We start from the raw sequence: 27,982 nt of genomic DNA on the forward strand, positions 1-27,982 counted from the left end.
AAAGGTGGCCATCTTGAAACATGTAGGGACAGCAAACTGGAATAGGGAGAGATTGAATATGCCCGTAAACACACCAGCCAGCTGGTCTGCACATGTTCTGAGGATGTGGCTAGGGGTGCCGTCTGGGCCGGCAGCCTTGCGAGGTTTAACACATTTAAATGTTTTACTCACGGCGGCCACGGAGAAGGAAAGCTCCACAGTCCTTGGTAACAGGCCAAATCAAATCAAATCAAATTTTATTTGTCACATACACATGGTTAGCAGATGTTAATGCGAGTGTAGCGAAATGCTTGTAGTGGTGTAGGTGTCCTGGAGGGCAGGTAGTTTGCCCCCGGTGATGCGTTGTGCAGACCTCACTACCCTCTGGAGAGCCTTACGGTTGAGGGCGGTGCAGTTGCCATACCAGGCGGTGATACAGCCCGCCAGGATGCTCTCGATTGTGCATCTGTAGAAGTTTGTGAGTGCTTTTGGTGACAAGCCGAATTTCTTCAGCCTCCTGAGGTTGAAGAGGCGCTGCTGCGCCTTCTTCACGATGCTGTCTGTGTGACTGGACCAATTCAGTTTGTCTGTGATGTGTATGCCGAGGAACTTAAAACTTGCTACCCTCTCCACTACTGTTCCATCGATGTGGATAGGGGGGTGTTCCCTCTGCTGTTTCCTGAAGTCCACAATCATCTCCTTAGTTTTGTTGACGTTGAGTGTGAGGTTATTTTCCTGACACCACACTCCGAGGGCCCTCACCTCCTCCCTGTAGGCCGTCTCGTCGTTGTTGGTAATCAAGCCTACCACTGTAGTGTCGTCCGCCAACTTGATGATTGAGTTGGTGGCGTGCATGGCCACGCAGTCGTGGGTGAACAGGGAGTACAGGAGAGGGCTCAGAACGCACCCTTGTGGGGCGCCAGTGTTGAGGATCAGCGGGGTGGAGATGTTGTTACCTACCCTCACCACCTGGGTATGGAACGTAAAGTCACAGAAACAAGTGTTGCTGTGGCAGTTACGGAGAAGTATTTGGGATTACAATATTTTACTGCAGAAGAGTTAAAGGGGGTGTTGAATGGTAGTGTCCTGTCCTCCCAGGCCGTTGGCCTGGTGTTGATTAGATCAGGTTAAATTAACGGAATGGGATGGTGTTTCTTTTTATGAGTAGGATTAAAAGTTGGCGGGATAATTTCTATTTGTTATATCACAAAGTATAATTACTTTATTCTCCGGTTCAGTTGGTTGCGGTAATGGAACATTATATCGGATGCCAACCGCCGTTAAACCCCACCAAAGAAGAAGAAAGTGAACGGAAACCGGAAAGGGTCAGTGGGTCCTACAGAATCGGCGTGTTCATTTCAAACCTGTAGTACAAGAGAGGACGAGCACGAGAAAGAAGCTTCCCCGTCGAGAAACTTCAGTCTACAAATCAACATTGTACGTAGCATGTAATGTGTTTATCTAAGTATATTAAATAAAATAAGACGAAATATGATTGATATCTGAATAATTGGTCACATTAGCAAGCAGGTAACGTTAAGCGTTGGGAATCGAAATAGCTTAGTTAGCATTAGCTAGCTAACAAACAATTTCGGCTAGTGAGCTAGCTAACGTTAGCTTATTAGCTAGTGAGAGCACATGAATGCATTGGGCCACACTAGCAAGAAATCGCAACATCAACGAATTTACCGTTTGTCGATACTCGATGGGATTTAGCTAGGGATTCTTGTGAAGTTGGCTACTAACAAAATCAAAGTAGCCCACTGGCCAAATTTGGAAAGATATGTTATTATTTCGTTTGGTTAACGTTTGTAGCCATGTTTAGCAGTAAAGTAGCCAGCTAAACTTAGGAGCTAGTAACTTTGTTTAGATTACTTCTCAGTCGTTGTTAATTCTCTGCCATGTTAAATCGAATAATATATCGACTGCCTTAGTTTTATAGCGTTAGCTAACTAACCCGTCTTTGTACTGCTTGGTATTGTCGAGGCCGCATACTTGGCCTTTTTTTTTACTGCATTTGTGTGGCTGAAGCCGGGGACTGCCGTGGTGAGAAGGGTTAAATTCAGTGGCGTTGATCCGAATAGCTACCGAATGGCCAGTACTTTGTTTTTTTTCGTGACTAGTTATAGTTAGAACGTCGGAATGAAAATAACCATAGAGCCAACGTTAGTCGGATGGTTGTCCGGTTTGTTAAACTTCCCACTATCAGATCGTTTTTGGTGTTTAATATCCGCTTGTTAGCGTTACTTGTGTTGTGTCCAAAGAAAGTTGTAGGGCGGCAATTGTTTCAAGTCGCCCAAGTCCAAGGATCACTAACTATATTGCAGCACACCGGCAGAAGGGAACCGGGTGTCGTGGGGGGTGGGGCAGGATTAGGGCGGTTAAGCTGGGTCACGGAGATATTTTACTCCTTGTCTAAAGTAGAGCATCGCCTCGTTTTATTTGCCACAATCTGATTCCAAATTTCAACTCCAGCTCCCACACATTTTGTGCTCTGTTTGCACAGCCTTATAGACCCGTTTCCGGGTAGAAGCAAGCTCATGCTCCTGGCAACGAGTGCAAATGGCGCTTTTTTTGTTGCCCTGCTCTGGCCATGTGCATGGCTCACCTTCAATCGCATAATGCCACTGAATTCCACATCATTAGTGAGCACATGGCGTTTAGTCTGGCAGTCGATATTTTAATCATAGAATTCTTCAATGTTCAATTTGGGAATCTGGCTGCAAGAGCATGTAGATTTTGTAGCCTGTTTCTTAGCATTACATATACATCTATTGATTTGTTTTGTCATATATCCCAGTGCCAATCTGTGCCACACCACAATAAGCATGTGTTTATAAACCCTCATACATTATTTAAACTATAGAAAGGTCAGTCAGCCCATGGTTACTTCCCTAATTGCACCTTATTCCCCATGGTGCACCATGTTGGTCAGATCTGTATGGGCCATGGTCAAAAGTAATGTACCAGTAAGTAATAGGGTGCCATGTATGATGCAACCCTGTCTCATTTTGGCAATGCTAATTACACTAAGTTTACTGTAGAATTCTGAGACCACTTGACCCACAGGATATGATGCACACTTAAAATGCATAACTTAATGATGGTGTTAGTATTCATGCTGTCTGATCCAGAGGTCTCTCATACAGTCATATTCCTATACTCTCTCTGTCCCTGCAGACTGACTCTCTTCTAGTAGAACTCTCTCTCTACTTTTCCTTGTGTAGTATCTTTTATCAGTAACTGGGGACATAATTCCAATATCTGTAACTTTGTGTGTGTGCTCCCCATGCAGGATGGAGTGGCAGCCGGACGAACAGGGACTCCAGCAGGTCCTCCAGCTCCTCAAGGATTCCCAGTCCCCCAACACGGCCACACAGAGAGCCGTGCAACAAGTATCCTCTTGTACAGACACTGACCGGAGGGTGGGGTTAGTGGAATGGCAGTGGTACTTCTGTGTGCTCTTCTGTGGTCCTCAGTTGGTAGAGCATTGTGCTTGCAACACCAGTATAGTTGGTTAGATTCCTGGGACCACCCATATGTAAAATATATGCACACAATACTGTAAGTCGCTTAGGATAAAAGTGCTTGCTAAATGGCATATTATTCTATGGTTATTGCATCTAGTTCAGTTTGCATTGATCTGTCTATGGGGCCTGTATTGACAATGTATTAAAGTGGAGATGGTGTTATAAGACAGTCACACGGACTGTCCTCCCCTCTGGATATGATGCATTCTATGTAACTCCTGACTGTTAATGATGGTGTTAGTATTCATACTGTCTGATCCAGAGGTCTCCTACAGTGACTTCTCTACTCTGTCTGGTCCTATAGATTTAGCCTCTGTTAGGATCGCATATAATCTTAACCCTCCAATCCATAACCGTTCATATGGTACAACCTATACAAAGGTGCGGAAACCATTTCTGTAGCTTTAGAATTAAACTTAGCCGGTATGTGACGGAATCACAGATCCGTTTGCATTCCAAACTCTGTCGCATTCCTAACTTATGAAATAAGCACCTCACTTAGTATTTCAACAAGTGGTATTTTTCCTCTGTCTAAATGTCACCCGTAGATTAGTGCTGCAGTGAAAGTGTAGTCCCTAGGTATTTGTTTGAGTTGAGCATCATGTGAGATGTCTGTGATGTCATATTTCCCTTAACCGCTCTGTCAGAAACTTGAACAGCTCAACCAGTTCCCCGACTTCAACAACTATCTAATATTTGTGCTCACAAGACTGAAAACTGAAGGTGAGAGCCCTGTCTGTCTGAGTTTATATGTTCTAGTTGAGCATCTGGTAGCCTGAGTCGTGTTCATTAGGGCACACACATTACTTCTGAGCTCAAAAAGTAGTTTGGGGTTTCTTTGTCTGTTTCCATTCTTTGGTCAGCATGCCGTCATTGTCTGCTAGCCTTGTTATTAGTGGTTCTCTAGGCTGCTGCGTGTCATTCTGAATGCACGTTGCTGTGGCCTTCGTCTGCATCTCTGACATTCTTTTTTTCTTCCTCTACCCCATGACCTCATCATTCCTTCCTTCTCCCCCCCAACCTCATCCTTTCCTCCCCGCACCTCATCCTCTCCTGCTCTCCCTCTCCAGATGAACCCACTCGTTCTCTGAGTGGTCTGATCCTGAAGAACAATGTGAAGGCCCACTACCAGAACTTCCCCCCGGCCGTGGCTGACTTCATCAAGCAGGAATGCCTCAACAACATAGGCGACCCGTCGCCCCTCATCCGCGCCACCATCGGTGAGTCAGTGTGAGCTCTGGGTGGGTTGGGGTGGGGTCTTGACATGCGTTACATCTGTGTCATTGTCTCAGGTAACTGCTGTCCTGTGGCTTTAATGTGGCTAGTTTTTCTCACTGTCTCTCCCTTTAGTAGCTACAGTTGAAGTTGGAATTCAATGTCAGGAATTGTGAAAAACTGGAGTTTAAATGTATTTGGCTAAGATCTATGTAAACTTATGACTTCAACTCTATCTTCACCTCATCTCCCCAAAAATAAATTTGTCTCACCCCCCTATCCTGCCCTCTGGATATGATGCATTCTTTATAACTCCTGACTGTTAATGATGGTGTCAGTATTTCTCTGTCTGATCCAGAGGTCTCTGGATTCCTTAACTCTCTTGTACATCCCTGTTTCCCTACATCTGGTCTGACAAGACAGCATAGGTGGAAGCCTTCAGGAGGGTTTACGTTCACCTGTCCACTTCTTCCAGATCAGTGGGCACAAACCTTTTGCTTCACCTGGTGCCCTGGATGGGCGGAGATTTCACGTAAGGACCAATGGAATGGTCTAAAATGTGTAAACTCCGCCCACCCTAGTCACTGGGCAATGCAAAATGAACGTGCCCAGTGAGAATGGCAGTGTCCCTTCCAAGAGAGTATTAAGACCAGACCACTCTATGATTGTTGGTTCCTAACCTCTCTTCATCCCTCTCTCGCAGGTATCCTGATCACCACAATCACTTCTAAAGGGGAGCTGCAGACCTGGCCAGAGCTGCTTCCCCAGCTGTGTAACCTGCTCAACTCTGAGGACTACAACACCTGTGAGGTCAGAGCTTCCTACCTACCACACACTCACATCTTTTTCTAGCCTCTCCCCCTTTCTCTTCCTCCTTCCTCCTCTGTCTGTCACCCTTAATTTTTCTTTCATTTTTTTGTCCTCCCTGTCTTTTCTCTTTTCACCTCATTCCCTGCCACACTCTTTCCCCTTACCTCCCCTGTCCCTTTTTTCTTCCTTCCATCTTCATATCCCTTCTCCTTTACCGCTCTCTACCTCTAAATGTTTCAGTAGCGTTCTCTCCACATCCCATGCCATCTGGATATGATGCAGAACACCTTGACAGTGATTGCCAGTGATGCTTGTTGTATTCATACTGTCTGATCCAGACCTGTAGCCTATTGCCTCCAATCATCCTACTTCATTTCCGTCTGTTACTCTGAGTTTGACTCGGTCTGTCTGCGTGTGTTCTCTTGATCAGGGCTCGTTTGGAGCCCTGCAGAAGATCTGCGAGGACTCGTCGGAGCTGTTGGAGAGCGACGCACTCAACCGCCCGCTCAACATCATGATCCCCAAGTTCCTGCAGTTCTTCAAGCACTGCAGCCCTAAGATCAGGCCAGTCCCAGGTCCCCTGTACCGCCAGACTATCCTGGTCCCAGATCACTTTGTGCTGTCTTGCCAACACCTATGTTCATTGTTATGCCAGTGACTAGGTGTTGGCAAGACAGCACAAACAGATCTGGGAACAGGCTACAACCAGACGCCACTGGTTGTTTCTCTGTTCTCACTGTTGTGTCCACCATAGCAAAACGTTTTGCACCAGATTACACATCTGTGTTCTTATTGGACCAGCTTAGGTAGTTGCATGGAACCTTTGTCATTTTCAAAATGTTTTCCACCTACTATCCCACTGTTTGTAAAACTCTGTTACTCATGGTGCTATTCTCTCTGCCTGTAGATCTCATGCCATCGCCTGTGTGAACCAGTTCATCATCGGCAGAGCCCAGGCCCTGATGGACAACATCGACACCTTCATTGAGGTGAGCATCAGGCAACGCACAACACTGTTGACCATAGAAATATAATCACCGTGGTCAGATGGGCTATTCCCATTCTAGTAGTTCTACTTCTATGGTGGTGACTCTGAAGAACACTGATCTGCTCATCTGGCTCATCTATGTTGCAGAACACCTTGACAGTGATGGTTATTGACGCTTGTTGTATTCATACTGTCTAATCCAGACTCTACAGCCTCTTACATGTCCATCGTCTAGACAATGGTGTGTACTGTAATCAATGGTGTTGAGGATGGCTGTAGATTCAAGACTGACATCTCTCATTTTCTTCTCTGGTCTCTCTCTCTCTCTCTTCGTGTCTCTGTCTCTCAGAGCCTGTTTGCGCTGGCTACAGACGAGGACTCTGAGGTGAGGAAGAACGTGTGCCGGGCTCTGGTCATGCTGCTGGAGGTCCGTATCGACCGGCTGATCCCTCACATGCACAGCATCATACAGGTGAGACCACCACTTCCTTATTTACTCTCCCACTGACCAATCAGCATGTCCGACACTGTCATACCCCATCATCCAATCCCTGACACTGCTGTGTCTATCTCCCCCACCAGTACATGCTGCAGCGCACACAGGACCCGGATGAGAATGTTTCTCTGGAGGCCTGTGAGTTCTGGCTCACCCTGGCTGAGCAGCCCATCTGTAAAGAGGTGCTCTCTGGACACCTGGTGCAGTGAGTAATCCTAAACATACCTGTAACATACAGCATCACCTGGACCTGATGTAGAGAGAGTGGGGATGTTCAGGTCAGAGGTGTAGAGGGGGACAGAGGTTAGTCAATAGTACAACATGTAAGAGTAACATTCCCATAGAGGTCCTATACTTCCTAGTGTGTTTCATTCTGTTTACACACTTCACTGTGTTCTATTAGGTGTGATGTTCAGAGGAACAGAATGTTGATGACAGTTAAAGGGTTGGCTAGCTGCAGTACAGACATCTCATGATGTTTAACCTCTGCCCTTCCCATGCTGTCTGGATATGATGCATAACACATTAACTGTGATGGTCAGTGATGCCTGTTGTATTCATACTGTCTGATCCAGACAGCTGCAGCCCACTTGCCACATCTGACGCTCTGTAACTTCAATCAATTATTATATGGAACCAAGAACTGCAGTGTTGCTGATTGACCAACAGTAGGAAGATGGCTTGACTAATGGTGTCTGTTCTGTCTCCTCCTGAAGGCTCATTCCTATCCTGGTGAACGGCATGAAGTACTCTGAGATAGACATTATCCTGCTGAAGGTGAGCCTGTCTCAGTTCTGGGTGTGAATGATGACACCACACCTATTTCCCCCCACCAGGGTTGTGTTCATTAGGGCACACTAGCAAAACGTTTTGCAACGGGGAAATTAAAAGGACCAGTCAAGACAGTGCCTCCCTGTTTCGTACCATTTGTTCAGTTGTGTGCTTAATGAACATGACCCAGAAGTCTTTCCTCCCCCCTTCCCCCTCCTCTCTTCTTACTGGTAATCTTGGTGTGATGGCAGCTTTATGCTTGAGACTCGACTGATGTTAGACGTATTCGTGCTCTCTGACCTAAGTGTTGTATCTGGTTAATGCCAGTTAATACTGTAGCACAGTTTTCCCTCTGTCAACTGTCCACACATTCCCAGTTCCACAACACCCAGGCTAACCCACAGGGGATTTCTCCTGCAGGCACTCCTTACTCTGACTCCTAGTCCTCTGTGAACTGTCCACACATTCCCAGTTCCACAACACAACACCCAGGCTAACCCACAGGGGATTTCCCCTGCAGGCACTCCTTACTCTGACTCCTAGTCCTCTGTCAACTGTCCACACATTCCCAGTTCCACAACACAACACCCAGGCTAACCCACGGGGGATTTCCCCTGCAGGCACTCCTTACTCTGACTCCTAGTCCTCTGTCAACTGTCCACACATTCCCAGTTCCACAACACAACACCCAGGCTAACCCACGGGGGATTTCCCCTGCTAGGCACTCCTTACTCTGACTCCTAGTCCTCTGTCAACTGTCCACACATTCCCAGTTCCACAACACCCAGGCTAACCCACAGGGGATTTCCCCTGCAGTTACTCCTTACTCTGACTCCTAGTCCTCTGTCTACTGTCCACACATTCCCAGTTCCGCAACATAACACCCAGGCTAACCCACAGGGGATTTCCCCTGCAGGCACTCCTTACTCTGACTCCTAGTCAACTGTCCACACATTCCCAGTTCCACAACACCCAGGCTAACCCATGGGGGATTTCCCCTGCAGTTACTCCTTACTCTGACTCCTAGTCCTCGGTCATAAAGTCACACAGTTACTCATTTGACTGCATTAATACCCTTCTGGCTGTTTCTGGCACTAAGCTGTGTCCATATGTCCATGGTTCAGCATGCTTTTTAGAGTGAGAATGTCTTAGCCTCCTGAACTGAAACCACATTCGGCCTAAGTTATTAAATATTAGCCTGGTCCCAGATATTTTTGTGCTGTATAGCCATCTCTTATGCGTACTGTCATGTTTCACAGCACAGACCTCGTACCAGAAAAATAAAACACACAGCAATGATACATCTCTCTCTCTCTCTCCAGGGTGATGTGGAGGAGGACGAGGCTGTGCCAGACAGTGAGCAGGACATCAAGCCTCGCTTCCACAAGTCCCGCACCGTCACCCTGCAGCACGAGGGAGGAGAGGGCGAGGAGGGAGAGGACATCGATGAAGACGACGATGATGATGACGATACATTATCTGACTGGAACCTACGTGAGTCGGAATTGACTTAAAGCCGACAGTTACTGAAACCACCGCAGCCAGGGTGGAGATGCGTTAGAGAAAACACATTGAGTAGATGACAGGAGCAGGAGGGTTGTGTCTGCTGCAGGCTCTACGTCAGTCGGACTTGACTTAAAGCCGGCAGTTACTGAAACCACCGCAGCCAGGGTGGAGATGCGTTAGAGAAAACACATTGAGTAGATGAAAGGAGCAGGAGGGTTGTGTCTGCTGCAGGCTCTACGTCAGTCTTGTCTGCGTGTGCTGGCTAAATGGTGTAATATACATATGATAGTCATTCCTGTGGGACAATGACAAAGTTCTCACACCATCCTGACAGCACTGGCTCGGTTACTTCCCTGTTTGGCTGCTCTCTCCACTGTTAGTGCACTGCTCCCCAGCGTCTCATTAGCAGTAGAGCTGGAGGTGCTGATTGGACAGTGTGAACCCTGAACAGCCAGAGTAGTGATTACTGACATCAGTGACGCTCCCTGCTGCTGTCTGGAAATGGAGTGATTGGCATGCAGAGATGCACCAGAACGGTGGAGACCCCTGTTATCACAATGGTGTCTATAGAAATAAAACAACATGGAAGTGGTATTGCAGAGATGTACCAGAACGGTGGAGACCCCTGTTATCACAATGGTGTCTATAGAAATAAAACAACATGGAAGTGGTATTGCAGAGATGTACCAGAACGGTGGAGACCCCTGTTATCACAATGGTGTCTATAGAAATAAAACAACATGGAAGTGGTATTCTGTATATGAGTGTTATTTCACGTAGCCTTTACCCAAATGATTTAGCTTTTTAGCGGTGTCATAACTAGATTACAAGGTGGATAATTCTTAGACATTATTTTATGGAAATTGCTGTGTCATTGCTTCAGGGCTGTTGCTAGTCTCGTCAGCCAGACGGCACCATCAATGACATTCTGGTGAAGGACAATCTGACTTGTTGTGGAGAAACCTAGAACTCCTTAAGTGGCTGGTAGGCTGTTGCTAGTGTGTGTGTGTTTAGAGACTGCAGAAAGACATTGTGTTTAGCTGCTGCTGTGGAAGTGATGACATGTTCTCATCTGAACATATATGATGCTAATTAGAGATCGTTTTCTGATCCACAGCAGCATATTGGTAGGACTGGTGGTAGGACTGGTGGTAGGACTGGTGGTAGGACTGGTGGTAGGACTGGTCTCCTTCAACACCTTTGGTTTATTTGGAGAGTCTGTTACTGGTCAGTCCTGTACAACTTGGCCTGGTCCAGATTCAGTAGTGTGAAAAGAGTATGATATTAAATGGCTAGTTCACTCTAAAACCATCTTTAGTATTTTGTTCATTAGTCCACTGTTAATAAAATCCCTGCAGTCAAGTTTTCAACATTGAGCACTTTGGTGCAGAGTTTGAGTGAGCTATCCCTTTAACGGTTTGTCCCTCTTATCTCCCCGTAGGCAAGTGTTCGGCGGCAGCGCTGGATGTGCTGGCCAATGTGTTCCGAGACGAGCTGCTGCCTCACCTGCTGCCCCTGCTCAAGGGCCTTCTCTTCTCCCCTGACTGGGTCACCAAGGAGTCTGGCATCCTGGTGCTGGGGGCCATCGCTGAGGGTAAGGACTAGGAAATCAATCAATCACACTGTTGACACTACACATAGATCTCTTGCTCAGTCTCTCTCCTTCTGTGTGTCTCCCTCTCCACACTTTGGACTCTTTCTCTCTTGACACCATCTCTATCAGATCTCTCTCTGTCTGCTACTTTCTGCTCTGTTGCTCTCCTCTTCTTTCTCTCCTTCAGTACACAGTGGTTCTTTCTCCTCTCACTCCATTGAGTTGACTGTCCCTCTGGATATGATGCATTCTATGTAACTCCTGACTGTTAATGATGGTGTTAGTATTCATACTGTCTGATCCAGAGGTCTCCTTCAGTCAGACTTCTCTACTCTGTCTGATCCAGAGGTCTCCTTCAGACTTCTCTACTCTGTCTGATCCAGAGGTCACCTTCAGTCAGACTTCTCTACTCTGTCTGATCCAGAGGTCTCCTTCAGTCAGACTTCTCTACTCTGTCTGATCCAGAGGTCTCCTTCAGTCAGACTTCTCTACTCTGTCTGATCCAGAGGTCTCCTTCAGTCAGACTTCTCTACTCTGTCTGATCCAGAGGTCTCCTTCAGTCAGACTTCTCTACTCTGTCTGATCCAGAGGTCTCCTTCAGTCAGACTTCTCTACTCTGTCTGATCCAGAGGTCACCTTCAGTCAGACTTCTCTACTCTGTCTGATCCAGAGTTCTCCTTCAGTCAGACTTCTCTACTACATTTTGCCACTTTTTTTTAGATTTAGTCTAGTCTTAGTCTTTTGACTAAAATATTACGAAGTCACATTTTTGTCATTTGAATAATGATTTAGTGTAGCCATTGTTAAAATTAGGGAAATAGTGGGCCATTCTAACCCACTAAATGTCTTTATATTGTAGTCCTATTTTAGTCATCACATTTTTCATGCCTCATTAACCGATAGTTAACACACATCACTGACTTCCATGTGCACAAACATACATAGCCTTGTCCTACCAACATATCGTTCTGCATAACATCCTATCACATGATTCTCTTCCCAATAGCCCAATTGGCAAAAAAACAAGTGATTGTAGTCAGTATTTAGTCTCATTTTCATCAACGTAAATGAAAAATAATTTTGGTGAATTGTAATGTTTTCTGGGTCTGTTTAGTCAGTTATCGTCTTGTCTTTTGCCACTGAAAAATACAGTGGGGCAAAAAAGTATTTAGTCAGCCACCAATTGTGCAAGTTCTCCCACTTAAAAATATGAGAGGCCTGTAATTTTCATCATAGGTACACTTCAACTATGACAGACAAAATGAGGAGAAAAAATCCAGAAAATCACATTGTATGGGATTTTTTATGAATTTATTTGCAAATCATGGTGGAAAATAAGTATTTGGTCACCTACAAACAAGCAAGATTTCTGGCTCTCACAGACCTGTAACTTCTTTAAGAGGCTCCTCTGTCCTCCACTCGTTACCTGTATTAATGGCACCTGTTTGTTATCAGTATAAAAGACACCTGTCCACAACCTCAAACAGTCACACTCCAAACTCCACTATGGCGAAGACCAAAGAGCTGTCAAAGGACACCAGAAACAAAATTGTAGACCTGCACCAGGCTGGGAAGACTGAATCTGCAATAGGTAAGCAGCTTGGTTTGAAGAAATCAACTGTGGGAGAAATTATTAGGAAATGGAAGACATACAAGACCACTGATAATCTCCCTCGATCTGGGGCTCCACGCAAGATCTCACCCCGTGGGGTCAAAATGATCACAAGAACGGTGAGCAAAAATCCCAGAACCACACGGGGGGACCTAGTGAATGACCTGCAGAGAGCTGGGACCAAAGTAACAAAGCCTACCATCAGTAACACACTACGCCGCCAGGGACTCAAATCCTGCAGTGCCAGACGTGTCCCCCTGCTTAAGCAAGTACATGTCCAGGCCCGTCTGAAGTTTGCTAGAAAGCATTTGGATGATCGGGAGAATGTCATATGGTCAGATGAAACCAAAATAGAACTTTTTGGTAAAAAGTCAACTCGTCGTGTTTGGAGGACAAAGAATGCTGAGTTGCATCCAAAGAACACCATACCTACTGTGAAGCATGGGGGTGGAAACATCATGCTTTGGGGCTGTTTTTCTGCAAAGGGACGACTGATCCGTGAAAAGGAAAGAATGAATGAATGGGGCCGTGTATCGTGAGATTTTGAGTGAAAACCTCCTTCCATCAGCAAGGGCATTGAAGATGAAACGTGGCTGGGTCTTTCAGCATGACAATGATCCCAAACACACTGCCCAGGCAACGAAGGAGTGGCTTCGTAAGAAGCATTTCAAGGTCCTGGAGTGGCCTAGCCAGTCTCCAGATCTCAACCCTATAGAAAATCTTTGGAGGGAGTTGAAAGTCTGTGTTGCCCAGCAACAGCCCCAAAACATCACTGCTCTAGAGGAGATGCATGGAGGAATGGGCCAAAATACCAGCAACAGTGTGTGAAAACCTTGTGAAGACTTGCAGAAAACGTTTGACCTCTGTCATTGCCAACAAAGGGTATATAACAAAATATTGAGATAATCTTTTGTTATTGACCAAATACTTATTTTCCACCATAATTTGCAAATAAATTCATTAAAAATCCTACAATGTGATTCATTTCTCATTTTGTCTGTCATAGTTGAAGTGTACCTATGATGAAAATTACAGGCCTCTCTCATATTTTTAAGTGGGAGAACTTGCACAATTGGTGGCTGACTAAATACTTTTTTTGCCCCACTGTAGGTGTCAATGAAATGAACACTGCTCTCTCTGTCCCTGTGGACTCTGCTAGTCTCTAATATCTGTCTAGTTCCTTGTTGCGTTAGGTCAGTTCAGATTGACTTAGCAGGGGTGCTGTCGGTCCTTTTTGTCAGTGGATGCTCTATTGTCTGTCTCCACTGTCTCTTTCTCTTTCTCTCTCCACTGTGATTTGGCTACACTTTCTCTTTCTCTCTCTCTACTGTGATTTGGCTCTACTTTCTCTCTCTCCACTGTGATTTGGCTACACTTTCTCTTTCTCTCTCCACTGTGATTTGGCTACACTTTCTCTTTCTCTCTCCACTGTGATTTGGCTATACTTTCTCTTTCTCTCTCCACTGTGATTTGGCTACACTTTCTCTTTCTCTCTCCACTGTGATTTGGCTCTACTGTCTCTCTCTCTCTCCACTGTGATTTGGCTCTACTGTCTCTCTCTCTCTCCACTGTGATTTGGCTCTACTGTCTCACTCTCTCTCCACTGTGATTTGGCTCTACTGTCTCACTCTCTCTCCACTGTGATTTGGCTCTACTGTCTCTCTCTCTCCACTGTGATTTGGCTCTGTCTCTCTCTCTCATTCTTCAGCCCTTTATGACCCCTGTCTGTTAGTCAGTAACACACTAATATCGGCAGACAGCAGATGTTGACAGTGAGGGAGACGTGTCCTAATGCAGAGTAGGTGTAATGCCATAAATTTTCCGCTGGGCTGACCCAGTTAACACGTCACTAATAGGATGTACACTAATTGGATTCCATCTGAGAGTATATTTTATATTAAAAGGTATAAACACTAAGCCAGATGACTGGCTGTCCTTCACGTGGCTTTGTGTTGATAATAGACTTGGCCAACAATTGAGTGTTGTCAATAAAGAATTTGCCTCAGGCTAGCTAGATTCAAATTCTATCCAACTTTATCGACATGAAAGGAGGAATTGAATGTTGCCTAAGCGATACACAGATGGCAATATTCAATTGAATCTCTTCACAAATACACCAGGGGAAGACAATGTGTCATGGTTAAACTGATCACTTAATATTGAGGTTTTATCTCCAATATGTGCTTTGACCTCATACCCTCCCTACAAAACTGATCCCCACCCCCAATCACAAACCAAATATTAAAATAGCGTCATAAAAGGTAAAGTAAAATTCCATGCATTGTTGCCTTATCTCCCAGAACTCCTCCCCCACCTCATCCTGTGTCTGACAAAAACACTCTCTCTAACCCCTCCTCTCCTCCAGGCTGTATGCAGGGCATGGTGCCCTACCTCCCGGAGCTCCTCCCCCACCTCATTGCATGCCTGTGTGACAAGAAGGCCCTGGTGCGCTCCATCGCCTGCTGGACCCTGTCCCGCTACGCCCACTGGGTGGTCAGCCAGCCACCAGACTCCCACCTCAAACCCCTGATGACCGAGCTGCTCAAGAGGATACTGGACGGCAACAAGAGGGTGCAGGAGGCCGCCTGCAGGTGTGTACTGTGTGTGTGGGAGTGTCCTTTTGGCATTGTCAATGTGTTTCAGCTATGACAGTCAGACCTGCCCCCCCCCCAATTAATTAAGCTGTGCTTGACTGAGCTTGCCTGCTGTGATGGAACCAATGGAATAGTCCCAAAAGTTCGACCCTGGCACTCAAAGCAAGCTCAATTTAAACGCTCAAGATGGGGTGTGTGTTCAGAGACTGCAGAATGACTGGGCATTTGACTTCTGCTGTGGAAATGATGACATGTTTCTCACCTGAACATATGATGCTAATTTGAGATCGTTTTCTGATCCACAGCAGAATATTGGTAGGACTGGTCTCCCAAAGGGTTGTGTATAGGCCAGCTTGGTTGTTAACCTCTCTGGGAAATGTCGTCCCACCTCGCCAACAGCCAGTGAAAGTGCAGGGTGCCAAACTCAAAACAACAAAAATCTCATAATTAAAATTAATCAAGCATACGAGTATTTTACACCATTTTATAGATAAAATTCTCATTAATCCAGCCACAGTGTCCGATTTCAAATAGGCTTTACAGTGAAAGCACCACAAACGATTGTTAGGTCACCACCAAGTCACAGGAAAACACAGCCATTTTTCCAGCCAAAGAGTGGAGTCACAAAAAATACAAATAGAGATAAAATTAATCACTGACCTTTGATGTTCTTCATCAGATGACACTCATAGGACTTCATGTTACACAATACATGTATGTTTTGTTCGCTAAAGCTCATATTTATATCAAAAAATCTAATTTTACATTGGCGCGTTACATTCAGTAGTTCTAAAACACTGTGATTTTGCAGAGAGCCACATCAATTTACAGAAATACTCATCATAAATGTTGATGAAAATACAAGTGTTACACATGGAAATAGAGATATTCGTCTCCTTAATGCAACCGCTGTGTCAGATTCCTAAAGAACTTTACGGATAAAGCTGACCATGCAATAATCTGAGTACAGCGTTCAGACCCACAAAGCAGCCAAAAAGATATCCGCCATATTGGGTAGTCAACATTAGTCAGAAATAGCGTTATAAATATTCACTTACCTTTAATGATCTTCATCAGAATGCACTCCCAGGAATCCCAGTTCCACCATAAATGTTTGATTTGTTCGATAATGTCCATAATTTATGTCAAAATAGCTTCTTTTGTTAGGGCATTTAGTACACAAATCCAAACGCGCGTTCAGGTCCAGCCGAACGTCGGACGAGAAGTTCAAAAAGTTATACTACAGGTCATAGAAACATTTCAAACTAAGTATAGAATCAATCTTTAGGATGTTTTTTTATCATAAATCTTCAATAATGTTCCAACCGGAGGATTCCTATGTCTGTAGAAAAGCAATGGAACGGAGCTACCTCATGTGGAATGCGAGTGACCAGCCCGTGACTCTCTGCCAGACACCTGACTCATTCAGCTCTCATTCAGTCCCACTTCACAGTAGAAGCCTCAAACCAGTTTCTAAAGACGGTTGACATCTAGTGGAAGCCTTAGGAAGTGCAACAGAACCAATATCCCACTATCTCCAATAGGGTCTGAGCTAAAAAACTACAAGCCACAGATTTCCACTTCCTGTTTGGATTTTTTTCTCAGGTTTTCACCTTCCATATGAGTTCTGTTATACTCACAGACATCGTTCAAACAGTTTTAGAAACTTCAGTGTTTTCTATCCAATACTACTAATAATATGCATATGTTATAAGCATCTGGGACAGAGTAGCAGGCAGTTTACTCTGGGCACCTTATTCATCCAAGCTACTCAATACTGCCCCCCCTGTCACCAAGAAGTTAAAGCAGATGTTATTGAGTGTCCACTGTATTAATGTCTGTGTGTGTGACGTGTCCATTCTCGTGCTCTGACCCATTGGCCTTTGTGTCCCTCAGTGCGTTTGCCACCCTGGAGGAGGAGGCATGTACAGAGCTGGTGCCCTACCTCAGCTTCATCCTGGACACGCTGGTGTTCGCCTTTGGCAAGTACCAGCACAAGAACCTGCTCATCCTCTACGACGCCATCGGAACGCTCGCCGACTCCGTAGGACACCACCTCAACCAGCCTGTGAGTCTGGATCTTCACTTAGTTAGCAAACTAGCACTTAGAAACATCAGCAAGCTGGATCAGCTTAATTTACCGCCTTACATCCTCTGTTGTGGTGCGTTGTTGCTGTATCACAACCTCCTTGGTTACTTTTCATAGGTTCATCTTTATGCCTCTCTGCTCTCCTCTATGATGAATTCTAAACAGACATTGGAAATCTGAATCACCAGTGTGGATGTATTTTACAGTGAGGTTGTTTAGTGAGAGAAGACAGGTGTATAAATCATGTCACATGTAGGTTGTCGCTACGTCACAACCTCACCCTGGTTGGTTTACACAGGTTTCATCTTTATGGTGAGAAGACACAATATTACTGGACTGTATAATGACTGTCTCCTCTCTGCCCCTACAGGAGTACATCCAGAAGCTGATGCCTCCCCTTATTGCCAAATGGAATGAGCTGAAGGACGAGGACAAGGATCTCTTTCCACTTCTGGAGGTTATACATTATTATATACATATATACATTATATACAACCATGTTTGGTGCATCACGAGGTGGATCATTCTTAGTTTTGATTTTGTGGTATTTGCCGTCATTGCTTCAGGGCTGTTGCTAGTCTCCTGAGCCAGAGACCAAAAATAATGACATTCTGCTGAAGGACATTCTGGTATGTTGGGGAAAAGCCTAGAACTCCTTAAGTGGCTGGTAGACTGTTGCTAGTGTGTGTGTGTGTTTAGCTGCTGCTGTGGAAGTGATGACATGTTCTCATCTGAACATATATGATGCTAATTAGAGATTGTTTTCTGATCCACAGCAGCATATTGGTAGGACTGGTGGTAGGACTGGTGGTAGGACTGGTCTCAACCTCTTCATCTGACAAATAACTGGTGCCGGAGATCGGGCATTAGGCTGGTTTTTTGTTGTAGGTCCTTTTTTATTGATTTTTAAAATGATCTTTAGCTCTTAGAGCCACTCAAAGCATACCAATGGAAACGGGTGACTGTTGTGCTTCCATTGGTCTGTATTATACCACACATCTTATTGTACCACACATCTTAAGGTTCGAAGCGTTGGATAGAACAAAGACTGATATTTCACCGGATGTATCAGTGTGAAGCATCCGCTTGGCGTTTCAACTCCGTACCAGATATGATGAGAGGAAGCCCAGTGGCCGGCCGTGGGAGAAAAGATGGAGCAACATGTATTTAGTCTGACATGTTCTCATCGATGCAACATTTGATCTCCATACAGTTTTCTGTTTCTAAAACTAGAATCTGTAACAGACTGGACTGTGTTTTTGAGACTTTACCTGTTGCCAAAGTAAAACAAATGTGTGTTTAGGAGTACAAGGGCAAATTTACTTATTGCACACGCTCACTTCAGAGTAGGCATTCCCTTGTGAAAATGTGCAAATATGTACAAGAATGTGACAATAGGATCTCACTAGCTGGTGCTTGGCGCTACCCACCTCCTTGCTTGTTCTGCCCACTATGATTGATTTCCTCCCATTGGAAATGACAGGCTCTGGTCGATTTTGGGTTTGTTTATAAAAATGTAAAAATGTTAACGTCCAGATGTGATTTTGCAAAAAATGTCATTAGCTCATGAGATCTAAACGGGGATTGACTGACTTCTGTATCTGAGAAGTTATAAATCCACTCCCTCCATTCCTTTTGTTGATATGAAATCACAGGAACGGTAAAATAATGCTATTTCTTAAAGGGAATTTTAAGAATTTGAATATTTTTTTCTTCAAATTGACAGGACACTACTTTGACCTGTTGATATGCAGGCTGTATTTTTGTTGTTTCCGTCCCCCGCCCACCAAACTAACCCTGTCTCTCCCTGTGCCTCCCCAGTGCCTGTCGTCGGTGGCCACGGCCCTGCAAAGTGGCTTCCTGCCCTACTGTGAGCCTGTCTACCAGCGCTGTGTAACCCTGGTCCAGAAGACCCTCGCTCAGGCCATGGTAAGAACCTATAGAGCTCGACCGCTTGTTATCCTAAAAACTGGATATGAGTTACCCCGGGTTACTGAGTCGGGTAATTACATGACCTTTATGAATTCTGAAGCCTTTATGTGCTTGTTTTCATTACATTAATAGTTCAATTCACAATAAGTGACGTTAGTTGAAGATTCTCATAAAACTAAATGTAGAACATCTCCTAAGCCTGTGTTTACCAGAGACCTTATTTTTGGCTTTTATCCCCCAAAAATGATACATTTTCCCATAGGCTTTGTCCAATGAGCCATGGTTTTATTTATTTATTTTACCTTTATTAAACCAGGCAAGTCAGTTAAGAACAAATTCTTATTTTCAATAACGGCCTAGGAACAGTGGGTTAACTGCCTGTTCAGGCGCAGAACGACACATTTGTACCTTGTCAGCTTGGGGGTTTGAACTTGCAACCTTCCGGTTACTAATCCAACGCTCTAACCACTAGGCTACCCTGGTGGAGTTAGTACCTACAAAAAGACACCATTACTATTGCTCTCTCTAGTACAGTTTATACACATTAAATCACCAGACATGCCTTCAGTGAAGAACCATGTTAATGTATAGCAACAAACTGTTACAAAATAAGCCAGCTATAGGTAGGTTTCCTTCCAATTGGCGACCAGATTTTCATGCAAATATTCGACAGGCGCCATAAAAACATTATATGCGTTTCCCACATGAGATGGTTCCATCCCATTGACTTGTTGCGTGTAGGTAGCATAGTGGTTAAACATGTTGGGTTCACTAAACGAAAGGTGGCTGGTTTGAATGGCCGAGCCGACTTGGTGAATAGTCTGTGCCCTTGATCAAGGCACTTCACCCTAATTTCTCCCGTAAGTTGCTCTGGATAAGAGCGTCTGCTACAGGAATAAAATGTAAACATTTAAATTAAAGGCTGTGATGACGTCGTGCACGTAACTTTTGTGGTTCAGTTTCCATGTACCGGGCGATGCAGTGGTCTAGGACACTGCATGGCAGTGCTAGCTGAGCCACCAGAGACTGTAGGTTTGCACCCAGGCTCTGTCGCAGGCAGCCACGACCGGTTTATTAAACAAATCGTACGTTTTGGCTTCATATCCTAACTGTGACCAAAAACCCACTGACTCTCTGTCTCCTCTCTCTCCAGATGTACAACCAGCACCCTGACCAGTACGAAGCTCCTGACAAGGACTTCATGATTGTGGCCCTGGACCTGCTGAGTGGCCTGGCCGAGGGCTTGGGGGGCAGTGTGGACCAGCTGGTGGCCCGCAGCAACATCATGACCCTGCTCTTCCAGTGCATGCAGGTACACCGGGGCCTCCAAGTGCCAACTGTCAGCGGCCATTTTGAAAATGTGAAATTAGTCAACTTGAAGGAGTATATGTTGCCGTTCGCAATTTTTTAAATTAAAGTTGATATTCTTGCTTTTTGGAGTGTCAAGAAAAGTTCAAAATAGTTGTTTTAACCAGATGTGTCTGAGTTTGCGACTAACTGTGTGTTCCTCCAGGACCCTATGCCAGAGGTAAGACAGAGCTCCTTTGCCCTGCTGGGTGACCTGACCAAGGCCTGCTTCCCTCATGTCAAACCCTGCATTGGTGAGTCAACCATAGTAGTGAAGACATTCACTGTCAATGTCATGAAAAGGTACTGGTGCTGAGGTGTGTGTTGGAGTGGCTAGTAGTTTATGTATTATTTGTATGTTGGTGTGTTTAATGAACCTGTGTGTTTGTGGGAGTGTGTGTATACCAGTGATTGTGTGACTAGTTGTGTTTAGCGTTTGTATATAAACCTGTCTCTCCCCTCTAGCCGAGTTCATGCCGATCCTGGGCCTGAACCTGAACCCAGAGTTCATCTCTGTGTGTAACAATGCTACCTGGGCCATTGGCGAGATCGCCATGCAGATGGGTGAGTTACTGCTTGCTGTGTGTCCTTACTGCAGTCTTCATTTCTTACACACCCACCCTTTACCTCACAACCACTCTAAAATGTCTCTCACTATCTCTGCTTTTCCTCTCCCTCTAACTCTCATAATAACACACACAGACCATCAACAACCAGCCACTCGTATGACTCTCTTAAGACTGTCTGAAATCTGAAATGTTCTATGTGGAAGTTGAAGGTCTGAGTGTGACTGAGGTCACAACATAGGGATGAACACAGATGATTATGGTGCCGTGTGTGTTACGGTGTGTGATGCTAGGGTTTGGTGTCTTTTGGATGGAGCATGTAGCTGTAGCTAACTCTGTCCGATTTGATTCGCTGCACTTGCTCTATAACCCATGAACTCAATGACCCTGTCATACGAGTGAGCCAATCCCCCTTGACTACAGTGTGCTGCAAGATGCCTGAGTGATGGGTCCTGCTACCATTGGACTCTGTAACAGTGAGGCCTGCAGGTGTGTGCAAGCATGGCAGGCCAAACAGCAGTAGTACAGTGTAGTGACATTGTGCTATAATACCTCTACAGGGAGAACTGACAAGAAGGATGAAGGAGATTGCTCAGGTGAGCTAGGGGGAACCATTGCTAACAGATGGCGGCCATTTTGGGAAATTGTCACGGGAACCCTATTTTTGTAGCAACACCACCAGATTGACTCCATCAGTAAATCATGTTGGTAGTGGTGATTTGATAGGAATGATTGTAATGACACTATAAATACTCTCAATGACAGTGAATACTTGACAGTGCTGATGTGGGGATTGATTGTAGACCTGGCTTCAAATTCTATTTGAAATCATTTGAAATACTTAAGCTCTGCTTGATTGTGTTGGAAAGGAACCAAGAGAAAAGTCCCTAAAGTTCAAACCCTGTCAATTTGCCGCTCCAGGCAGGCTTGAGAAAATACTCAAAATATCTGAAAGATTTCCAATAGTAATTGAACCCATGTATGGCGAGCAATGCCATAATTTCCAGCTGGTTGATTGTGGTGTTTTCCTCGGTGCCTGTAGGAGCAGACATGCAACCCTATGTTGGGCTGGTCCTCAACAACCTGGTGGAGATCATCAACAGACCTAACACACCCAAGACCCTCCTGGAGAATACAGGTACGGTACTCACACAGACACGCATGCTTAAACCTCCCACCCCCATAGACAATACCACTATTTAGGCTCCAGTCCACTCCTATGATGATCTCTCTAACAGACATTCGAAATCTGAAATATTCTATGTGGAAGTTTAAGGTCTGAGTGTGTGACTGACACTGAAGTGATTGTTCTAAACCCTGTTGTTATGGCCCTGTAGTTATTTCCACATAAATCATCACTCCTATGTTTCACTTGGGACAGCCATTACGATCGGCAGGCTGGGCTACGTGTGTCCACAGGAGGTGTCTCCCATGCTGCAACAGTTTATCAGACCCTGGTGCACATCGTTGAGGAACATCAGGGACAATGAGGAGAAAGACTCTGCGTTCCGTGGAATCTGCATGATGATTGGAGTCAACCCCGCTGGAGTGGTTCAGGTGAGGGGGGAGGGGCTTCTGAACAACCCACACAGGAACATGTATTTACTGGGTCTGGGACTGGTTCTATTTTTATTCCCTGAGTGTGTTGCCTCTCTGCTCTTGTCTATGATGAACTCTAAACAGACATTCAGAATCTAAATAACTAGTGTGGATGTAGTTTAGACTCTCAGATAACTGGTGAGAGAAGACGCATTGTATTCAACCTAGTGCGTTTGGTGTCATTGAAGGATGATTGGATGCTAAATGAGCGATAAGGGAATGTGGATGAATGTTGGATGTTGTCATATGAACGTTGGTGTCTCTTCAGGACTTCATCTTCTTCTGTGATGCTGTGGCCTCCTGGGTTAGTCCTAAGGACGATCTGAGAGACATGTTCTACAAGGTAAGCCTCAACAAATCTCACCCGTATGTTTGATCCTCAGAATACGAAGGGTCTAGACTTGGGTTCTAAGTCGACCTAGTCCTCTTTCTCCACAGCCTGTGATGATCTTTCTCTACAGACATTCGAAATCTGAACATATCTTGTGGATATTTTAGAATCTGAGACGTGTGGTGCTAAGAAAACAAAAGAGAACCAGCTTTGCCAGTCGCTGAAGTCCTACCTCACCTTGATTTACAAGCTTTGTTGTTTTTGTAGATCCTCCATGGCTTCAAGGACCAGGTGGGCGAGGAGAACTGGCAGCAGTTCTCAGAACAATTCCCCCCTCTGCTGAAGGAGAGGCTGTCGGCCTGCTATGGCGTGTAGTTCCCCTCGCCGACACAGGACACGCCTGTCAGGTATTGACACACTTTAGGTAGAACTGATCTAGGATCAGCTTCCCTTCCCCAAATCCTAATGTTATGTTTAGTCCAAGTTCTCTCTGTTCACCTGAATAAATAAAAACATTTTCTTCTCTCTCCTTCTCTTCCTATTCCCTCTTCTCTCTTCTTATTCACTCTTCCTCCTCTCTCCCCCTTTCCCACTTTCTCCTCTCTCCAGGTTTAATCTACGGGAGGGTTACTGGGGGAACTCGTCCATCTGTGTTACTGCACTGCCCTGATCGTGGGGGCAGGAGGAGAGGGACTGGCCCTGGCTCCTGTCCATTCAGACTACAAGTCCCACGACCCTGTGTGTCTCTGTGAGGGTGGGTGGGAGGGAGGGTTACTGGGAGGGAAACTGGGGAGAAAGCCTCTGGATTTCAAACGCCAAACTTAAATCCGACGACATACTCCGATGTAACCAAAGCCACAGGTTTCTGTAAGAGGGGGAGGGAGGGTAGGATAAGCATATGCAGGGGTCGGCTGCGAACGGCCCTAAATCCATTCGATAACTCTTTAGATACCAAGGTTAGAGGAGAGCTGTGGTGGGAGGGCGGGCGGGGTGGCAGCAACCCCGGAATAAATAAATTAAGGAGAAATCTAAAAACCAGCCCAGGAGCCACAGTTTAAAAACACAACTCACATAATATGTAGACTGGCACACTTAGACTTAGTTCAGGAAGGGAAGGTAGTTGCCCTGGCCCGAACGACCAATCTGTGCACAAGCACTTTGCATTCATTCTACAGTAGTCATTTGATAATCTATACAAAGGCTGTGGGCGGGATACTGAAGTAGCGCTAATGTTTTATAATAGCTTCCCGAAGGCTAGCCTCAGAGGGGAAACATGAAATGCTTTTCAACGTAATGACGGGGAAAGTTCTAGAAGAGTCATCTGCACCTTTGCTACTCAAGCGTTCATAGACAGTACAGTACCATACCTGTTCATATTGGGACTTCTCTATTAAACATAGGTCTATTTACACAGTTTTTCTTCCTTTTCCCACATTTGCTGAATTCATTTTACTTTTTGAAATTACTTCTTTTTTTATTTTATTTTTTTAGAGAAATTCTAATTTAAATGTAGTCTTTTTTTCCTTTCATAGTTTTTACTACAACAGACACAATCCTTCCAGGAATCATTTTACTGTAGTGCTGACAAAGGTCATTTTTCCAATAAGGGATTGATTGGTTTGCATGGCAATGATAACCTCTTAAGTGACGTGTATCTCATTGTTACAAGTAGATTTTTACATTTAGAAACAATGGTAGTCAGCTTATCGTTCTAACGTAACGACACCAGGTTATTTAGCCACCCCCATCGTACTTATTCTGTGAGCAGCCCTCCCCGTCGCCAGACCTAACAAACCGGACGGGTGGCTTTCTATAGGGTGGAGATCCAGCGATGCCATAGTTCAGAGACGCCATATTCAATCCATCTTCTGGAAGAATCACATCCCTGCAACCAGTCATACTCCCTTTTGCTGCTACTCTTGTTTTTCTAGTATTTACAATGGTCTAGAGCATCAAGGCTTCAGGAAGAACTTTAGAAGAAATCAGTTGCTGGTTCTAATTGATATTATGCACTTGTTTTTTTTTTTACAACTTATGGCTTGCTGAAGTAAGAGACGATATAAATAAGATATTGTATAAGCAATGGTCAAAATGAGAATTTTAGGATAAGCCTAACGCCGCCGCTCATATGCTTGGTTTAAAAGTAAGGCATGCAATCAGATGGAATAGATTTAAAGGGTAAGGAGAAGACCATAGATTTAAAGGGTAAGGAGAAGACCATAGATTTAAAGGGTAAGGAGAAGACCATAGATTTAAAGGGTAAGGAGAGGACCATAGATTTAAAGGGTAAGGAGAGGACCATAGATTTAAAGGGTAAGGAGAGGACCATAGATTTAAAGGGTAAGGAGAAGACCATAGATTTAAAGGGTAAGGAGAAGACCATAGATTTAAAGGGTAAGGAGAAGACCATAGATTTAAAGGGTAAGGAGAGGACCATAGATTTAAAGGGTAAGGAGAAGACCATAGATTTAAAGGGTAAGGAGAGGACCATAGATTTAAAGGGTAAGGAGAAGACCATAGATTTAAAGGGTAAGGAGAAGACCATAGATTTAAAGGGTAAGGAGAGGACCATAGATTTAAAGGGTAAGGAGAAGACCATAGATTTAAAGGGTAAGGAGAGGACCATAGATTTAAAGGGTAAGGAGAGGACCATAGATTTAAAGGGTAAGGAGAAGACCATAGATTTAAAGGGTAAGGAGAAGACCATAGATTTAAAGGGTCAATCAGCATTTTGAACAATACCAAACGGCTAATCGGCCACTGATGTGGTAAACAGCTGAGGGATGAGGCTGGAGAAATGTAACGACTCTCAACCTCATGGACAGAGTAATGGATACAGGGACTGACTGTCCATTATATCAAGATTATCGTTTTAACCATGTTTTGAGCCTATACAGTGTTTGTATACATTATTAACAAACAAAACTAAAAAAGCTTATTTTGGGTTCTGACAGTTGAGCTAAACGCATTAGGCATATGTTATAGTCAGGAATCAATGGGTATCATTTAATTTGAAAGCCCTTTTAAAGGGGAAGGACTGACAGACATCAAGTATTTTGGATCAAATGTACTTCCCACCAGTGTTTCCAGACAGTCCAACAGAAAATTGACCAGCCTTTTCTACGTGAGCAGAATGATGAGTATGTAGGGGGGAATGAAATGAGTCCACGAAGATGGAAAAAGACCTTGACTAGTCAGTCGGCTATCATAATAATACATAATACATATCTCGTCCATGGTCCCGAACAACCTTGAGTTGCATGCTTTTCCATAATCACTTTATTTGACTATCATCTTATTAAAGGCCCTTCTAGGGGGACGTCTTTAAGCGCTTCATCAATTGCAACGCACCCACGCATGCTGTGATAATAAAAGTGGGCGGCTATCTTTAGTAGAAGTATGAAAAGTCCAGGTAAAACTGGCTCTAGTCCAGTTGGTGGTGGCTGTTGCCATTTGCTGTTTTCCTCAACCCGTTGATACTGTGTAGGATATGTCTGGGTATTATACTGATCCTAATTCTCTTTGTTTCCCCTGAGGTTGGATACATTAACATTCGTGAGGGAGTGATTGTCTGGTATTTTGTCAATGTCTGGCGGTCTGTCACGTCGGACTATTTCGTTGCGTGTCTGTACTTTACTGTAAGTGTGCGTGCCGTTTAGACTCAACTTTGCACCGGCCCTCCCGCAAGGTGATGGACATGTAGCTCACACTTGAGATATTGGAGAAACCCTGTGTATCATCAACACTTGTCATATTTTACCATCTCAGTTTGTGATTGCCAGTCGTACATCAGTTCTCTTTCAAAGCTTAGCTGAGATTTAGCGAGTCAATGAAACTATGGAAGTCTTTATCTTACGCCGCACCACGAAAATAGATATTCAGAATGTGAAGAAAACACTGCCTTAAGCGTCAGGCGTACCTGTGAAAATGCAATTTCAACGAAGCTGTATACAGATGTGTATTTATCCATATAACGTGGATTTTAACACTAACCCACTTGTACATAAGTGGTTGATTGGACAGTATTTTGAATCTTTACACACTTTTGTAAACCACTTCCACCCTTAGAGGGTGACACTTTAATCATATCCTAAAGGGGTAAACTGAAATGCAGGTTGAGAGTAGGATAGGTGTGCACAGAGAGACTGGCTAATTGCCACAGTCCTTGCACAATGCTCCCAATGTGATACTGGTCCTATCAGGAAGAATTGGGTCAAAATGTTGAACGGTGTTAAATCTCTTAAATCGTAGTAACGAAACATTGATCTCAAAACCATCTATTATTCTCAAGTTTAGTGTTCCACAAGTTGAGGCATTTAACTTTTTTCCAAGGCTGAGATGTTCATTTTGTTTTTTTTATTTATGTTCTTTTTTATTTTAAATTACTTTTTTTTGTTTTTGTGCAGAAGCGCACAAAGTTTTTTTTAGACTTTAAAAGTTTTTTCCCTGTAATGTTCTTTTTATTTAAAGAATTTTTTTGTTTTCGTTGTTTTATAGCGGACCATTTGATTTTTGTCAATTTTAATGTAAAGTGGTAGTACTGAGAAGGGGAGACAGAGCGTGGTGCATACCTGGGGAAAGAAGGGAAGAATTGTGAAAACTGTATTTTTGTTTCAATCTAGATATCAGCCTTGAGGAATGAATTTCATGTAGTACTGGTATTTTTTTCCTCAACTGTGGTGCAGGTGGGATGTTAACTGATGTATCGCTTTCTAGTTTACTTTTGTGAATGGGAAAATAAAAGGTTTTCTATCAAGCTGGGAATAAACTGATGTGGACTGTTTTTATTTAGAAGAACTTCTGATTATAGCATTTCTCTGTTAATGTACCAACTTGCTGACATATTGAGTCTGGCTGGACCAAGTTAAAGCTGCGCCCTGTCACATTTTTTCATGGTTTCCATCAGAAACAAACATCAACAAACTGGATGCAGTCTATCACAGTGCCATCCGTTTTGTCACCAAAGCCCCATACACTACCCACCACTGTGACCTGTAAGCTGTCTTTGGTTGGCCCTCGCTTC

General features: G+C 44.4%; 1 protein-coding gene and 4 non-coding genes across 6 annotated transcripts; all 5 read left to right on the forward strand.

Moving 5' to 3' along the window:
* Positions 1-1,260: 1,260 nt before the first annotated feature.
* On the forward strand, positions 1,261-27,727 carry LOC110486936 (transportin-2). 2 transcript variants are annotated; one of them, XM_036941678.1, is made up of 25 exons: positions 1,261-1,416; positions 3,275-3,374; positions 4,157-4,232; positions 4,580-4,729; positions 5,428-5,534; positions 5,965-6,098; positions 6,442-6,523; positions 6,872-6,994; positions 7,105-7,223; positions 7,735-7,795; positions 9,112-9,283; positions 10,737-10,889; positions 14,867-15,092; positions 16,992-17,163; positions 17,555-17,641; positions 19,006-19,113; positions 20,270-20,428; positions 20,630-20,717; positions 20,929-21,027; positions 21,590-21,625; positions 22,072-22,167; positions 22,411-22,586; positions 22,897-22,971; positions 23,227-23,366; positions 23,569-27,727. In XM_036941678.1, the coding sequence occupies exons 2-24, from the start codon at positions 3,276-3,278 to the stop codon at positions 23,332-23,334; spliced, it is 2,706 nt and encodes a 901-aa protein (XP_036797573.1). In that variant the 5' UTR covers positions 1,261-1,416; position 3,275; the 3' UTR covers positions 23,335-23,366; positions 23,569-27,727. The 2 variants fall into 2 exon arrangements, with proteins under 2 accessions (XP_036797573.1, XP_036797574.1); XM_036941679.1 differs by lacking the exon at positions 21,590-21,625.
* On the forward strand, positions 3,701-3,771 carry LOC118938624. Its single transcript, XR_005035831.1, has one exon. It is a non-coding gene; the product is annotated as a small nucleolar RNA SNORD41 (small nucleolar RNA).
* Positions 5,802-5,872, forward strand: LOC118938626. The gene has a single exon (XR_005035833.1). It is a non-coding gene; the product is annotated as a small nucleolar RNA SNORD41 (small nucleolar RNA).
* On the forward strand, positions 7,523-7,593 carry LOC118938623. The gene has a single exon (XR_005035830.1). It is a non-coding gene; the product is annotated as a small nucleolar RNA SNORD41 (small nucleolar RNA).
* Positions 11,124-11,194, forward strand: LOC118938625. The gene has a single exon (XR_005035832.1). It is a non-coding gene; the product is annotated as a small nucleolar RNA SNORD41 (small nucleolar RNA).
* Positions 27,728-27,982: the final 255 nt, after the last annotated feature.

The sequence above is a fragment of the Oncorhynchus mykiss genome, chromosome 13 (assembly GCF_013265735.2).
Source record: "Oncorhynchus mykiss isolate Arlee chromosome 13, USDA_OmykA_1.1, whole genome shotgun sequence".
NCBI lineage: Eukaryota > Metazoa > Chordata > Actinopteri > Salmoniformes > Salmonidae > Oncorhynchus > Oncorhynchus mykiss.